The 15,544-nt window shown below is 39.5% G+C and overlaps 2 protein-coding genes across 2 annotated transcripts; both read left to right on the forward strand.

Moving 5' to 3' along the window:
* The first annotated feature begins 1,491 nt into the window (after nucleotides 1-1,491).
* On the forward strand, nucleotides 1,492-3,270 carry avp (arginine vasopressin). The gene is made up of 3 exons (XM_075469005.1): nucleotides 1,492-1,653; nucleotides 2,452-2,656; nucleotides 2,753-3,270. The coding sequence occupies exons 1-3, from the start codon at nucleotides 1,534-1,536 to the stop codon at nucleotides 2,887-2,889; spliced, it is 462 nt and encodes a 153-aa protein (XP_075325120.1). The 5' UTR covers nucleotides 1,492-1,533; the 3' UTR covers nucleotides 2,890-3,270.
* A 5,438-nt stretch (nucleotides 3,271-8,708) lies between these two features.
* On the forward strand, nucleotides 8,709-10,191 carry ccl27a (chemokine (C-C motif) ligand 27a). The gene is made up of 3 exons (XM_075469006.1): nucleotides 8,709-8,783; nucleotides 9,001-9,115; nucleotides 9,361-10,191. The coding sequence occupies exons 1-3, from the start codon at nucleotides 8,720-8,722 to the stop codon at nucleotides 9,476-9,478; spliced, it is 297 nt and encodes a 98-aa protein (XP_075325121.1). The 5' UTR covers nucleotides 8,709-8,719; the 3' UTR covers nucleotides 9,479-10,191.
* The last annotated feature ends 5,353 nt before the right edge of the window (nucleotides 10,192-15,544 follow it).

The raw sequence follows: 15,544 nt of genomic DNA on the forward strand, positions 1-15,544 counted from the left end.
TTCGCCCTGTCCTCATGTTTGGCCCTTACCGCCTTCTCTCAAAAAATAAATGTTCTTTTTTTCCTTTTTCCTCCCCATCTCTCCCGTCATAAAGATGTGCTTTCGTAGCAATTGAGTTTGCATGAACTCACTGACCACCTTCATCTTTCATCAGAACCTTCAGGGCTTTTGTTTCCTCGTGCTTTCTGCCGTTTTCCTTTAAGGAAATGCACATGTGCACATTGTTTCCCAGCAGGGACTGCAAGTCCCCCAGTGTTCAAAGCCACGTATTAATTTTCAACCGCTTTGACACTTCACCCTCATTGCTTTCACGAGCAGGAGCTATTGCTCACAAAGGGGTTAAACAGCGAGGAGTCAGGGATGTGGTGCATATTGGGCTTCACAATCATAAACAGCATAATTTCTATGTTGGTTGCCCAGACAACATTTAGCTTAACCAAGGTCGTGATCCTGTATCCGCTCGGTGAGACTGGAGTCAGTGGTTCTGCATGTGTAATGAAGACGTGTGCTTCACTGCTTCACCTGGAACTGACGGATAAAACACCTGTATATGAGCCTAAATCAGGCAGTGTGGGAGTCATTTTCCCTCAGTTTGAGACAGTCATCTCGTTGTGTCTGTGAGGAAAAGCGCATTAAATGCATTGCCCGTGCAAACTTTTTATTTCGTTCATTCGTTCAGCACTGAAGTTATGACTGTATGAGATCACATTTTGTATTTATTGCAGGATCACACTTGAATGCTGTGGTGCCTATTAAGGGTTTCCTTTCAAACTTTAACCTGCTGATGCTCAGTTTTGTCGCTTTCTTGTTAATCAGCATCACAACAGCTAATAGGAAGCAAACAACTCGAAGCATGCAGCTGCACGCCCAACAGAGTAATCACCTAAACATGTGTTGATTTGAAATGCTGATTTTGTTATGCTCATCAATAGTTTAAATGAGTCATGGAGATAATTTGTGTGACCCTGAGGCTGTCATGATGCCACCACAGTTGTCTAAATGTGACAAAAGTTAAAAAAAATCAATAAAAATGTCTGTAATGCAGCTTGTTATTTAAATTGTGCATGCTCATCATGAAATGTACTTCATCACTGTGGTTAGTGGGGAAAATCAAATTAGTTGTTCTTAAACTCCAATTAGTTGTTCATCTCTTGACACATTTATTGAGTCACCCACCTCGGAAATTATTCCAAAAAAAGTTGTGAGAAATAAGTGTGGCGCAGTGCTGAATACAGAAAAGGCATCTTCTGCTGTCACTGCTGTTTTCCTCTGTAGATTTGTTAGATGGCACACATCCGATGCAGAGCCATATCCGCCGCGACCTCTCGCGCACACGGCGCGCACACGCAAGTGGCCTTCGGGCGCGCGTGCATGCCAGGAGCACAAACTGTACCACGCTGACGTCAGATATCGGTTGCTTTGTCAAACCGTGTCCATGCGTTTATAAATGAGGAATGACCGCGATTATCGGCCACACTTCCACACCGGCGGAGGACTTTACAGGTGCGCGGCGCTCACTCAGAACCAGCAGCGATGCATCACTCCCTGTTCCCCCTGTGCGTCCTGGGACTCCTCGCTCTCTCATCCGCCTGCTACATCCAGAACTGCCCCCGAGGAGGGAAGCGGGCGGTGCCGGAGACTGGAGTCAGACAGGTGAGGACCATTATCCTTTCTGCCTTCTGCTGGGATATGAAGTCTAACTTCTTTAGGTGTTTATGTGCCTCTGCAAGTCTTTTATTGGATAATTAATTTGTTTTATTCATCCTGTGTTAACTTCCCCAGCCCCAACAAGAGTGCTTCTTGTTCATAGCCAATGCTTAGATTGTGTACTTGTAAGATTCTGCTCAACCCATATAGCCAGTTGATATAAAAAAAGGCAATTTATGGCTGGGTTTCGATGATAACCTTGATTAATTGTCTAATTAAGATAAGTTCAAATTGGTGAACAGAATCAGAGGAATTTCAGTGACACATTTACTGGCTACATTAGTTTTTAAGAGATAATCTTTAACTCAAACTGGTTCCTGGATAAGTATGAACAAAAGCACAGGGAGGGACTAACATGATATGAACTGAAATATGGGTCAAATATTTGCTTTTTAAAAAGCAGGATTTTAGATTTATGTTGCATTAAAATCTGAAAAAAAGATGACATGTGTAAGACTGATTTTGCACTGCATGCGTTGAGTTTTTTTTTCCCCTTATTTTTCTGATTTCACTGTAGGTTGTGCACACATCAGAAATTTATTTGAAAATATATTAAAATGGGATAAGTGGATAACAGAAATCATTCAACTTGTAACTATTCAGTGTTTGATCTTTTAGATATTTAGGCTTGTACCGTGATAATTGACAGTGTGTGAATATGAGGGAAGAGTGGTCGTTCCAATGCAAATTATGAATGGTAAACCTGAATAATGCTTCCATTGATCCAATCTACCATCCCTTTAGTGCATGTCTTGCGGCCCTGGAGACAGGGGCCGCTGCTTTGGCCCCAGTATCTGCTGTGGGGAGGACCTGGGCTGCCTGTTGGGCTCCCCAGAATCAGTATATTGTGTGGAGGAAAACTACCTGCTCACCCCCTGCCAGGCAGGTGGGAGACCCTGTGGATCTGAGGGAGGACGTTGCGCTGCTTCAGGATTCTGCTGCAACTCTGGTACAGTCTTATTTTCTAATATATCGTGTTCAGTGAGATTAAATGGTACAATATGGCATGAACTGCTCCATGTTCCTTTCCTCTCCTTTCTCTCAGAGAGCTGTATGGTGGACTCTGACTGCCTCGGGGAGGCAGAGGCCACAGATCCAGCCCACAGCTCTGCAAGGAGCTCGCCCACAGAGCTGCTGCTGCGTCTCCTTCATGTGGCCAGCAGAGGACAGAATGAGTACTGATTCTGCCAGTGTGGAGGTCCCGGTCTGCTGCAACAGATATTGAGCTCCGAGTCCCGAACTCTGAACCAAGTCTGTTCTGTTCCTTCTGTGCTAATCCTGCCTCGGTTTGAACTGCGAATCCTTGAGAAGAGGAATCATAATGTTAATGGTAGATCTCATGTTTTGTTCCCGCTTCAAAAATGTATATAGTAATGCACATACTGTAAACAACAAGAGCTCCAATTCAAATAGGTGAGTTAAAGCAGAAAATTGTGTAAATAAATAAATCAAAAAGGATTGATGTTAACACTGATGTCCATAGAAAACAGCTGAGTAACAATGCCTGAGTATAATTCTCTTGTGTAGTAGAAATATGACTGTACATTAAAAATGGGAGAAAATACAAAATGTTTCAACTGCCAGAAAGGCTTCTGTTGTTGTCTTTTCCTCACACATGCATGTCAAGTTAATCACATCTATCCGCTTGGGTGAGGTTGTGTGCATGAGAATGGAAAACGAAATGCGAAGGGAAAGTATTTTCAAAAGACTCAGAGGACTGTATTTGAGAAATCAGCCAGAATGATTGCTTTAACTTCATCACTCATTTAATGGTTAGTCTCTATATATTTGTTGCTGTGCCAGTTGGTTGACGTCTTCTCCTTTCATCGGATAGTTTTCACAGCTGTGTTTGTATCGACATGTTGAAATTATTGAATGAATGGCAGTGTATAGTAATTATTGTGTTCCTTTATGCGTGAGCTTTGAATGCAGATGATGTTCCTGCCAGAAATATGTGATGGCAGTTTGTCAGTGATGTGAGTCTGGTTCACATTGAGGCGGAGGCAGCACCTCCCTGATTTTGACAGTTACATGTTTTGATTTACTAGACCTGCCTGTGTGGCACAACAGCAATCTGCTCTTAAATGTCTTTTTGTTACATGTGGTAGATCTCCCTGGTGCATCTTGTATGTTATATCGTTTTCAAAATTCATCCTCTTGTTAGGAGTACGTTGATTCTGACCTCTGATGTTCCCAGTTACAGAGGTAATATTAATCATAAGCGAATGCCGTCGTGTATTCAAATTGGCAATGCTTCAATTTACAAATAACAATTCATTTACACTATAAATCACCTATGATAACTTATAATGGATTTATAACTTCAATCCAACCCAAAGTATCTCAACTTGAACTATAGTTTTCCAGGCTTTCCAAAGCTATTTCAAAGATTTACTTTGGAAATTGGTTGCTTTTTCACTCATTTTCAGTCCAGTCCTTGAACCTGAACTTTTTTCTCAAGCATCTTAACACTAATCTATGAATGATTCAAGCAAAAAAAAAAAAAAGTTCTTAACTGAAGGGATGGGTTTCCTTTCACCTACTGCCATCAGCAGACTTTTACACAATGAGAAGAGTTCCCTCTTAATGCAGCAAAGCTCATTAAACCTGACCACAGTAGCTTATTTAGTGCTCCAAAGCAAATCCTTTACATTTATTTTACAAAATAAACATGTCAGAGATTTTCAGACCTCAGACTACTGAATCTCTGTGTGTGTGTGTGTGTGTGTGTGTGTGTGTGGGTGGGTGTGTGTGCGTGCGTGTGTGTGTGTGTGTGTGTGTGTGTTAGTGGTTTAGACATAAATTAAACAAAACGGTACTCTGTGATTCAAAGCCTTCACGCACGATCAGATTGAATGTGGTAACTTTGAGGAGTTGCATTGTCAATAGTTAGTCATAAGAGATTGTTTTCATAAGTCAGTTTTGACTCCCACATCACAGATAACCATCTTTTCTACCATACTTGCTACCAGAAATATCTTCAGGGGGAATTCTTTTTCTCAGCAATTATATTGTCTGCTTTCATGTTCGTTTAAATTGCGCAACCTGCAACGGAGTAAAAGCCACGCCATTGTGTGCCAATGAATCTTACCTTTAAATGAGTTTGGCACGCATGTGGCCAAGTTTCAGATTCCATTTACTCTAAATGGTATCTTTCAGAGCCTGCTATTCTTTGAGGTGCTGTTTCCTGGAGGTTTCAATCCCAAGAACATTTGGGGTTTTTAAGGTCCTGAGACAACCACTGCCCAAATGCCTCCTGCAAGTTTGTCAGGTTTATCTAGGTCTTATGAATGGTTAGTTGCATGCCAATGACACCTCTTTATATTACTGCCACTGACAGCGGATTTTGTTATTGAGATGGGTATGCCCCCTACTCTAGGCATCACTTTCAAATACTACAACCATCACAGAGACCCTAGTGTTATGATTTAAATCTTGTGAATACCAACTTAGATAACTTAACATTCTCAGAAATCAAGGTTAAGGAACAAGAAGGCTTTACTTTCTTCTGAGTGAAGAATGAAAGTTTTTTTTAGAGCAAGGACATCAACCTAAATATGAGACAAAAGTCTTATGTCTACTTCGTAGGTTCAATGAACCAACCTGTTTTATTTTAGCAAGCAAAAATCCACTAGACCTATTTCCAATATCCCTTTTATGTCTAAAGTTTTTCCCACTTTTGTGATCATTTACACTGAAAAAAACAAGTTATTTGACGAGTTTCAGTCAGGATTCAGAGGACATCATAGCACAGAAACAGCACAGGTGAAAGTTAACAATGGTGTCTGATAGCGGACTTGTGTTTGTGCTTGTCCTGTTGGATCTCAGGGATATTTATCAGATTTTGACGACGTGGACGATGACGTGGACGATGACGTGGACGTCGACTTTGAGTACGGTGGACGTCCTTACCGGAGTGAATGAGCTGTGCTGCAGCGGCGGCGTGGCGATGACGTCATCCCAGTAGACGCGTGTGTAGACAACCCCCCATAGCCCCCAATAACAACAACACGGCAGCTCTGAACTAACAGTGCGATAGTACGCGTTCATTCATTCATTCGTCTTAAAGTATTGGTGAAATAAAGACAGATAATGCTTTATTTAGAGGCTGTATTGTCTATGCCCTGTTCACTCCCATTATATGGATATATGGGGATCTCGAGTACTTCTCCTAAGATTAGGCTTTTTTTTTTGTATTCAACATTTTTTATTTTCCAAAATTTTTCAAGACAATTACACCAATGGTGTACAATCAAATACACATACTGTACCAAATACCCTTAAACACAACCTAAACTAACATCAAAACCCCACACAGCATTAACCCCTTTCTCCTCCTTCCCTTGGCACACATCATGTACACATTCCCTTAGATCAGTGAGGATTACATCTTACTTCTTATTACTCTCCATCTTTAACATAGGTCAAGAAACTATCCCACATAGCAGAAAACTTTGACACTTTGTCTCTCACTTTGGCAAGCATTAGTTCGTAAGAGGCTGTACTTGTCATGAGCTCCATCCAGTCCTTGTAACAAGGTGCACTTGTACTCTTCCATTTTCTTAGAATAACTTTGGCAGCAGTAAGGAAGCCGGCAAGAGCTAGTCCAAACTGGACCTTTGTAAGTCCAGCTGTTAGAGTTTGATCCCCAAGTAGGCACAGGCGAGGTGAGCTTGGCAATGGCTGCTCCAGCAGCTCTTCCATTGTCCCAATCACTCGAGTCCAGAAGGGTGAGACAAGTGGGCAGTCCCACATGAGATGTAGAAAAGTACCCACAGAGTTCTTACATTTCCAGCACTCATCACTGTTGATTAGACCAACTCTCTTCAGCCTAACAGGTGTCCAGTTGTATTTATGAATTATTTTATAATGTATAAATCTGGTCTTCATGTCTCTCACTGTCCAGCCCATATTATGCACAATTTTTTCCCAAACATCTTGTTCCAATCCAGACCTAAATCCCTTTGCCATATTAACCTCAGATTTTCAGTTTTACCATACAGTGCCTTAGCAGCCATGTTATAGAAAACAGAGGATGACTGCAAAAACTTTGGAAGCTTAAAGAAACCCTGGAGAACATTTTCATCTTGCCCTATGTCAAAGCCCATAGATAATACACAGCTACGCAACTGAAGATATTTCCAGAAATCACCTTTATCGTTCACAATATATTTATCTTTTAGCCCTTGAAATGAAATGAACACACCACCCTTTTCAATAAGATTAGCAATGGTGCAAATACCCTTATCATACCATGTCTTCCAATACACCTGTCTCTTCCCTGTTTTAATTGCAGGATTTTCCCATATAGATGAGTAAGGCTGTTTGTACGGACACAGGCCAAGTAATTTATGAACTTTGATCCAGACATTCCTAGATTGTTGAAATATAGGATTATCTATTTTGGCATCTGGTAGTTTTTGAGATAGAGCATCTATGTATTTAAGTGGAAATGTCAATGACCTCTCAATCTCCAACCATCCTTATTTCAAGTCATTCCGCATCCAATGCTCACCCATTCTAAACATTTCAAAGGAGATATTATACAACTCTATATTTGGCAAAGCCATTCCACCCTTTCCCCTAGTAGTGAATAATTTGTTCAAAGTAATCCTTGGCTTCTTACCCTCCCACAAATACTCTTTAATAATATTGTTATATTGCCTTATCAGTGCATCAGGAATGGTCAAAGGGATCATCATGGAAACATAGTTAACCTTTGAGGAGACCATCATTTTAACTGTATTTATTTTGCCCCACAAAGATAACTTTATTATTTTCCACTTATCAAAGTAATATTCTGAAGAATTGGATCCATATTAATTTGTACCAATGTTTGGAAATCTGTGGTTAACCTTATGCCCAGATATTTTATCCCTGACTGTATCCAGGTGAAAGGAAATGTCCCAATATCTGCCTGTGAGCAACTACTAGAAACAGGCATAACTTCAGATTTCTGCCAGTTGATCTTATAGCCTGAGATCCCTGAGAAATTCTCAATAATATCCATAACCCTTGAAATAAGATTAGGCTTAAAATTTTCCGTTTTTATAAAGCTTATAGTTAGGGATGGCTCAGGTGATCCTGAAACATCCCATAATTATGCTGCTATAGGCCTAGACTGCTGGGGGGGGGGGGGGGGGGGGGCTCCCATGGGGGGCTCCCATGGGGGGCTCCCATGGGGGGCTCACATCAACTTGTGTTTCTCTTTCTTAGCAGGTATCCCTGGCCTGTTGTTATGGAACTTGTGTGGATCGAAGAGAAGTTTAGATGCAATCTGTTTAGCTTCACAACTTTAAAAAACAAAACAAAAAAAACAGGTGTTGAATGATTTGGACTAATTTATCAAGTCCTGGCTTGGGCCTTTCTGTGTGGAGTGTGCATGTTTTCCTTGTGTATGCATGGGTTCTCTCCGGGAACTCCGGCTTCCTCCCACTGCCCAAAAACATGTCCAATTTGTATTTGGTGCTAAATGAATAAAACTGAATTGAATTTCAATAACCACTTTTCCATAGAAAAATACATATACATATATAAACACCTGCATATTTTCTCTTAAACTGAGATTTTATCTCTATTATGTTTCCATTTCAACTGAATGTTTTAACAGTCTTTTGTGATTGCGGGTGTGACTTTTGTCAGGCTCTCTCTTTGTCAGGTCTTCATGACTCAAATGTTTGTCAAAAGAGTAGTTATTAAACTTGTTCCAGTCTGTCTGTGTGGTGCATACCTTTGCAATTTTAATAATCCTGAACCAATAGCTTGAATAATACTAGTTCAAAAGTGAAAGTATTGGCCCTAATAGAATATTCAAAATTTGCATGTCATCGCAGTTTTTTAATTTTTTGTATAATCATCTGCATTATATATTCACAGACATGCTTGTTGATTGGAGCAGACGTTGGCAATGTATCTGCTCCAATCCACCCACCTGGAAAGTGGGTGGGTTCACACTTCCTGCCAGTTTATAAATAGCAAGGACAGATTTCTTTTCTACATATGCGATGCCATCATGGATCTGAAAGGTGTGCTTGTGATTGTCTGTCTGTGTGCTTTGGCCATCACGTCCACTGACGGTAACAGCTGCACCCTCATCAGTTTCATAGATATGCTTTGATAAGTTAGTGGTTAATAGTCCTTTTTAATGTCCATTTAAAGTTGAGGCAATGATGATGATAATGGGAATCATTTCTGTTTGGAGCTATGACAGTAATTCTGTTTAACTTTTTCGTTACGTACAATATTAAGTCATTCCATGTGTTTCTTATTCCAATATTCTTGCTTTATTTTCAGCTGGCATCCCAAAATGCTGCATCAGAACAAGGAACATTTCAGTGAGACAGCTTGTGAAAGTTGTACGATGGGAAAGGCAGGACAGCCGTGGTGTTTGTGACATTGATGCGCTGAGGTAAGTTGTGAAAATGAATCTCGAGCTAAAAGGCTCAAGTGATTTATGTTATCATCGAATGATATAAATGTAAACAAATCATTCTGCTAAATGCATGCATTAGAAATGTGCTTTGTTTTACGCACATTTTTCTCCTCTGCACTCTGAACTGATTTTGATGGTGTCTGGTATATTGATGGAGTCTAGCAATATCAAATGTGTTTTTCGAAACCTCAATTTAACTGTCTTTCCTTGTGGGTTCACAGACTTTATCAAAAGGGCAAGCCAATTCCCATATGTGCTCATCCACAGGTGGAGGTATTCATCAAAAAGCTGAGGGATAAAATGCCTTGGCTGCAACAGCAGAAAACAAAGAGAAACTGAGATACAGAGCAAAAATATCTTTCCCTCAGATATTTATGTACTCTAATGCCAACAGTTTCTTTTCTCAAAAATTTGTTTCCTACAAGCTTTCTTGGATGTTTTTTGTTGATCATGCAAAATATTCTGATTCTGAAAAGCACCTTTTATACTTCCATAACTCATTGAGTGCCGGACAGCAGCATTACATTTTCTCAAGTGCTCATGTTCAGTTCAGCAGAAAAATATTTTCATTATACTGTAAATTACCTCTTAATGCTGCATTATACTGAAAATTATACTGAAATGTTGTTGTTTTCCACACTATTTTTTTTTTCTTAATTTTAAACAGTTAAAAAAACAGATACAATATTTGAATCTATCACCTCTACTCTGTGCAAAATTAAAACATTCCTCAGATTTAACTGCTATTTTTTTGCTTTTATCTAGGTACATTTTGTACACATTGGTTATGTATGTAATATGATTGTAGTGTGGTTTATTACTATTTTTACTTGTGTCAATGATGCATGTAAATCTCCCACCCCTGTACTCATACACAGTAAAGAAAGATTTTTGTAACGTGACCTATGTGTTGTTTTTCTGTTGTAGTATTTTAATGGGCACCTGCAGTTATGTGACAAATACTATTTAGCCATATTCAAACTATCAGCTGAGAGAAGTTTGAACACAAATCTGCTACAAGACAATAATATTAATCTTTTTACATAAGACATACAGATCAAGATAATGCAGACGTCATGGATGAGTCTAATTATTGGCTTTTTTCTGGCTACTGCAGGAGCTTCAGTCAGAAATCACTAACCAAAAGAGGCTAACAAATGCTAATCACTACTGACAACATCACAATCAATCATGTGTGTTTTGAACTGGGCATTAGGGAGCATTAGATTAAATATCATGCTGCTGAAATCAACTTCTGTCATGAGATGTATTGTCATGTAAACCAAGCTTTAAAATTTAAACAACAAATATCGGTATTGTATTTATTTATAATTGTGTCAAAAAGTAAGCACATCACATAAAACACCCATACCAGAACTTGAAATGAGGTAAAAACAACATAAAAAGAATAAGACATGACATTTGATTAAGAAAAATCAAGCCAAAATGCAGTGTGAATAAACCTAAGTACACCCCATTGTTCAGTAGCTTGTAGAACAACATCTGCAAAATTTCTAACCTTGTAACACGTGCTGCTCCCAGATAGTTGCCAAGTTCTGTAAGTTATTTAGGTGCAATAACTTGAAGCAATCCTTTTCTGAATGACATTATCAGTCTTTCAAATCATCAAGAAGGAATTTCATCCCTTTCGTTCTAACACTGCATCAGTTCATTGATGCTTTTGGGCAATCTTTTATGCACAGCACTCTCAAGGTTCCACCACAGCATTTCAACGCAGTCGACTGGACTTTTACTGGGCCATCGCAACATTCTGATTATTTTCTTTTGTAGCCATTCTGCTGTAGATCTGCTTATGTGTTTGGGATCATTGTTCTCTTGGTCTCTTCTGCCTGAAGCACATTGTTTCAGAAGTCTTGTGGTTTATTCAGATACCGCTTTGCAGACCTAAGGTGTCGTGCCATGCTCCTTTTAAAGAGAGGAGGCTTTCTCCTGCAACCCGTCAAAACAAGCCATACCTGTTCTGTCTTTCCAATTATATTGTCAGCTGACACCTGTAGAGACTGACATGTAGTTTTTAAATTCTCGTAACTTCTCTGAGCATAGCAATCTGCCCCTTTGGGTGAACTTGCTGGGACGTCCACTCCTAGGGAGAATAAAAACTGTGTTTTTCACTTGTGAATAGTCTTTCTCACTGCGGAATGATTTACTCCTTGTCTATAACACTTCATGCTTTTTGTGGTGCTCACACTTGCTGATGATGAAATTAATCAAGTGCAATTGATTAGCAACACCTGGCAGCTACTTTACCCTCTAACTTTCCATGGAAGCAGTGAGTGTGAACTTCGATTTTTACTGTTATGTTTCTGCATTTTGTGTTAATGAAGTTATGACACAGTGGACTACGTTATGTGCTGGGGTTTTTTCAAAGGTTCTTTTTACCTATTTTTACGACATGATAAGGATTATATATATATTTTTTTAATTTATTGAACGATCTCCTGCTTAAAACTTTAGAAATTGAAAGAGGGCAAATCTTATTTTTCACATGTCATCAGAGAGCACTATAGGAGATGTAACAAACACCGTTTTTAAAACGTAAGTAAGCTGGGCTGTCTTTCATCAAACCCAGACATGCTGCCTCTCCAGTCATGACAAATCCCACAGAGACAAGCAACAACACATAGCAAAGGGTTGTAAAAACCTTCTGGGAAGCTTCACTGAGCTGATTTATTTGACTGATTGAAGTTACATTCCACACGAAGTGATTCACCTAAAAAACTAAGATAAAGAGGTGTTGTTTGTGCCATTGGCTAACTATTAGATGTACTTAGATGTGGCCACGTGTCTTTTATTATTATCGATGTATCATTCTTAAATGCGTTAAAACTGTTTGCTCAGACTTAGATTGTTTGGATGTTTATTTTTACAAAAATAGATGTATCCCAGTAGCATGTGGATGTTAGTCTCCCACATTAAGCATGGTACTTTTTTTTTTTTCATTAAATGCAACTTTTTGTAGATCGTGCCTCTTTGAGACATGACAACTAATACTTTGGAATATCACCAGATAAATTGGCAAGTTTGTGAGAACTTCTGCAGGTTGTAACATTGAGAGCGTGAAAAAGTTACACATTTATTCTTAATGTTCCTTTGGAAATATGTGCTGCTGCCACAGTTTTATACACAATTCGGTCAAGACTTAGTAGTTTGTAGCTCTATGTTGCTTTTTTTAAGACCAAACATATGAATCTGTGCACTGCCTCTTCAGTTCCTGAAGAGTCAGCTGAATGAGACAACAAAGTCAGAGCCATGTATGCCATGTCTGTCACCAGATACCCTGGTTCAAAACTGTAGAAGCCACAGAAAATTCTATACAGATGGAACCGGCACCCTGAGACTGTATTCAAAGCGGAAAGAGGGAGACGGGGGAGACAGTCCAGCACATGGAAGCAGGGTGTACGGCATACATGAAACGCTATATCCAGCTGGCAGGAATAATGTACAGGAACACCTGTACAGAATATGTCTCAGAAGTCCTTCAGTCAAAGTGGGGGATACCTCCAAAGGTGGAGGAGAATGACAGAGGTAGGATCCAGTGGGACTTCCTGATCCAGACTGATAAACCAGTGATGGTTAACCAACTGGACCACATGGTGTTCGACAAACTACAGAAGATGGCAGAAGTGATAGATGTCACAATTCCGAGCAACAGTGACTTCAAAAAGAAGGTACACAAAAAAATATGTATACCAAGGACTGAAAGAGGAAGTTGAAAAGATGTGGCAAGTGAAGGCAACAGTGGTGCCAGTGGTCTCGGGACTGTGAACCCCGAACTGGGAGACTGACTCCAACAGATCTCAGGAACAACATCATTGAATATTATCCCGCTGCACAGAGATGTCTCCAGATTCTCTGAATCTTTTGATGATGGTACCTACTGGATATGATAGAATATCATAGTTTATATCATAGAATATCATAGAAGTTTTTATTACATACGTTATTCCGAAATTCTTCCACAATTTTTAGACGCAGTTTTGTAGACGAGGTTTTTTCTGAACCTCAGCTCATCTTTACTTATAATAGTCTGCCTTTCACAGTAGCTCTTTCCTTGTTTGTAACCAAATTAGTCTCAAAATGTTCCACTTGCTGTTTCTTTTCAGCACTACATCATTTTCCAACCTTTTCGTGCCCCTGTCCCAACTTTTGTGAGGTGTGTTGCTGTCATCAGATTCAAGACGAGCTCATATTTTTCATGAAACCTCTCACTTTCGACATTTCATATGTTTTCAATGGGCTATTTTTTTTTAATGAAATATAGATTTACGAGAGTTTTGAAATCATAGCATTCCATTTCCGATTTCATTTTGGCACAGTGTCACAATTTTTTTTGGGTAGTATATATTAGATTTTTATTTCAACCCAACGGAACCAGAAATCAAGTCATAAAGCTTTTATGACATATAATAACTTACCTGTTGATGAGAAAAGCCTCCAGCTATTTAGTGTACAATTATATAGCTTTTAAATCACTTTTGAACATTCAGAAATACTTTCACATAGAAATGTACTCATGTCAGAGCAGGTTTCTCTAGTTATGGTTACACAAAGCATCTTCAGCGTACAAAGATCCTTTTCCAGTAAGCTCTCATTCTTAAATTTAAGTAGAAGTTACAATTGCTTTGTCAAAGCCACACAATTGAAATTTTGGTCACGCTTTCTGACTTCCCAAACAGTGTGGGAAAATGTAGTGAGGAAACCAGCAGAATGGGGTCAGACAGGGCCACAATTAAAGTAACTGTAACACATATAAGACATGTCGAAACTTTGCCCGACTGAAATCCCTCTCTCAGCTTAATCCAGTGTCATAATTCTTCAGGCGCTGATCCATCAACACTCAGACCGTTCCCAAGGATTGGCTCTTCTCGCTAGATGAAGCAAACAATGCATGGGAAAGTTGATCGACAAGGGATCAGTTTTGTTGAAAGAGCAGTAAAAATTGAGAATTCTACTAAAAGGAGAGTTCAGCAGAGACGAGTTATACAAACAAATGCAGAAAGGAAAAAAGCTGTTCTTATGATTACCTGTCAGTCCAAGGCAGTTCAAAACATTTTTTTAACACTCAAGACCGCGTCTAATGTTTTAGCACCATCTTGTGGACATACTGTTGGCAACTAGGGATGACAACATCTGTGCAAGGAATTGAACCATTTGGTCTCTGTTTTGTTTCTTGACATATAATAATGTTATATATTATTTGAAATTTGTCCCTCGCAGATTGTTCAGTGTAACATTCTTGCAATCCCACACTGACTATAAGCAATAATCAGCACATATAAGCAAAGTTGCTGCTTCCTGTTTAACTTGAAAGCAAATCAAATTTCTACTGAGAAATGACTGTGGATGATGTACAATATTAAGTCTTCTTCAACCGGGTGTTTTCTTGTTAGTATATTCTGCTCAGCAGATGCAATAACTCTGTATTGCTTTTTCCATACTGAATTACTGATAACAGCATGCTGAAAACAATAGTTTGAATGGGATCTGCTGTTTTTGATTGATGCTTTTATTTTGTTGTTTCCTGTTTTTCTTGGTGCTGCTTCCTGGTGGGCGCGGTGGCTTATGGGGCTGATTGTTCATTCTACTCAGCTGTAATAGTGCCTGGCTCCAGTGCATTTAAGCTCCAATCTCCAGTCTCCTGTCTGCTCATTGCCAGATTGTTTGTAATCCTCTGTGGTACAACAGCCGGCCAACTAGTTCTGTCATGGTTTACGGCTCCTCTCAAGCTGAAGTCTTCTGAGATTATGAAGTCTGTGTTTTTTGCCCTGTCTTCTTCAGAAAATCTCCACTGCCTGGAGCTGAATGCCCAGGATCACTGTCATGGACTGAAAGGAGTTTGAGTTTGTGCTTTGTCTCATGGAATTGTCTTTGCCCCTCTCACCACTGCCACCTATGCCACTCAAATAACTCTCCAGGAAGGACAGTCCAAGCTCTCATTTGACTCTGGTGTGGTCAGAACAACCCGTTATCTGACTGTCACATCTCTGAAACTCCTGGATACTCAGCAGTCTCCGGTTTGGAAAAGGATTTTTGGTGTCGTCTGAGCCTAATGTCAACCAAGGATTTCGGTATTATTTTCTGTTTTTATTTTGAGAATGAACTTACTTGCTGTTAACATGCTTCCCTATATATTAAACATAAATTTCAACCGTTTGCTTAAACATTTAATCAAAGGCAACAAGAACCACAAGTACACATTTCCTGTCCTGCAGTAGAACATGGGTTTGTCTCGAAACTAGCCAAACAAGGCCAATGTTTGTAGGCCACAGATCACGTTCACTCAAAGTTATGGCATATTCTCTTGCTGAGAACATATGGTGATTATGGAATTCGTATGTTTCCCCACAACCAGCCTTACAATGTCCAAGTTACCCATGTCATCGG

The sequence above is a fragment of the Odontesthes bonariensis genome, chromosome 6 (genome assembly GCF_027942865.1).
Source record: "Odontesthes bonariensis isolate fOdoBon6 chromosome 6, fOdoBon6.hap1, whole genome shotgun sequence".
NCBI lineage: Eukaryota > Metazoa > Chordata > Actinopteri > Atheriniformes > Atherinopsidae > Odontesthes > Odontesthes bonariensis.

Excerpts from the sequence above, each read along its gene's own strand:
- avp (XM_075469005.1), top strand. The coding sequence starts at position 1,534 with ATGCATCACTCCCTGTTCCCCCTGTGCGTCCTGGGACTCCTCGCTCTC. Across the intron at positions 1,654-2,451 it reads CGGAGACTGGAGTCAGACAG|TGCATGTCTTGCGGCCCTGG; the intron begins GTGAGGACCATT and ends CCATCCCTTTAG. Across the intron at positions 2,657-2,752 it reads AGGATTCTGCTGCAACTCTG|AGAGCTGTATGGTGGACTCT; the intron begins GTACAGTCTTAT and ends CCTTTCTCTCAG.
- ccl27a (XM_075469006.1), top strand. The coding sequence starts at position 8,720 with ATGGATCTGAAAGGTGTGCTTGTGATTGTCTGTCTGTGTGCTTTGGCC. Across the intron at positions 8,784-9,000 it reads GGCCATCACGTCCACTGACG|CTGGCATCCCAAAATGCTGC; the intron begins GTAACAGCTGCA and ends CTTTATTTTCAG. Across the intron at positions 9,116-9,360 it reads TGTGACATTGATGCGCTGAG|ACTTTATCAAAAGGGCAAGC; the intron begins GTAAGTTGTGAA and ends GTGGGTTCACAG.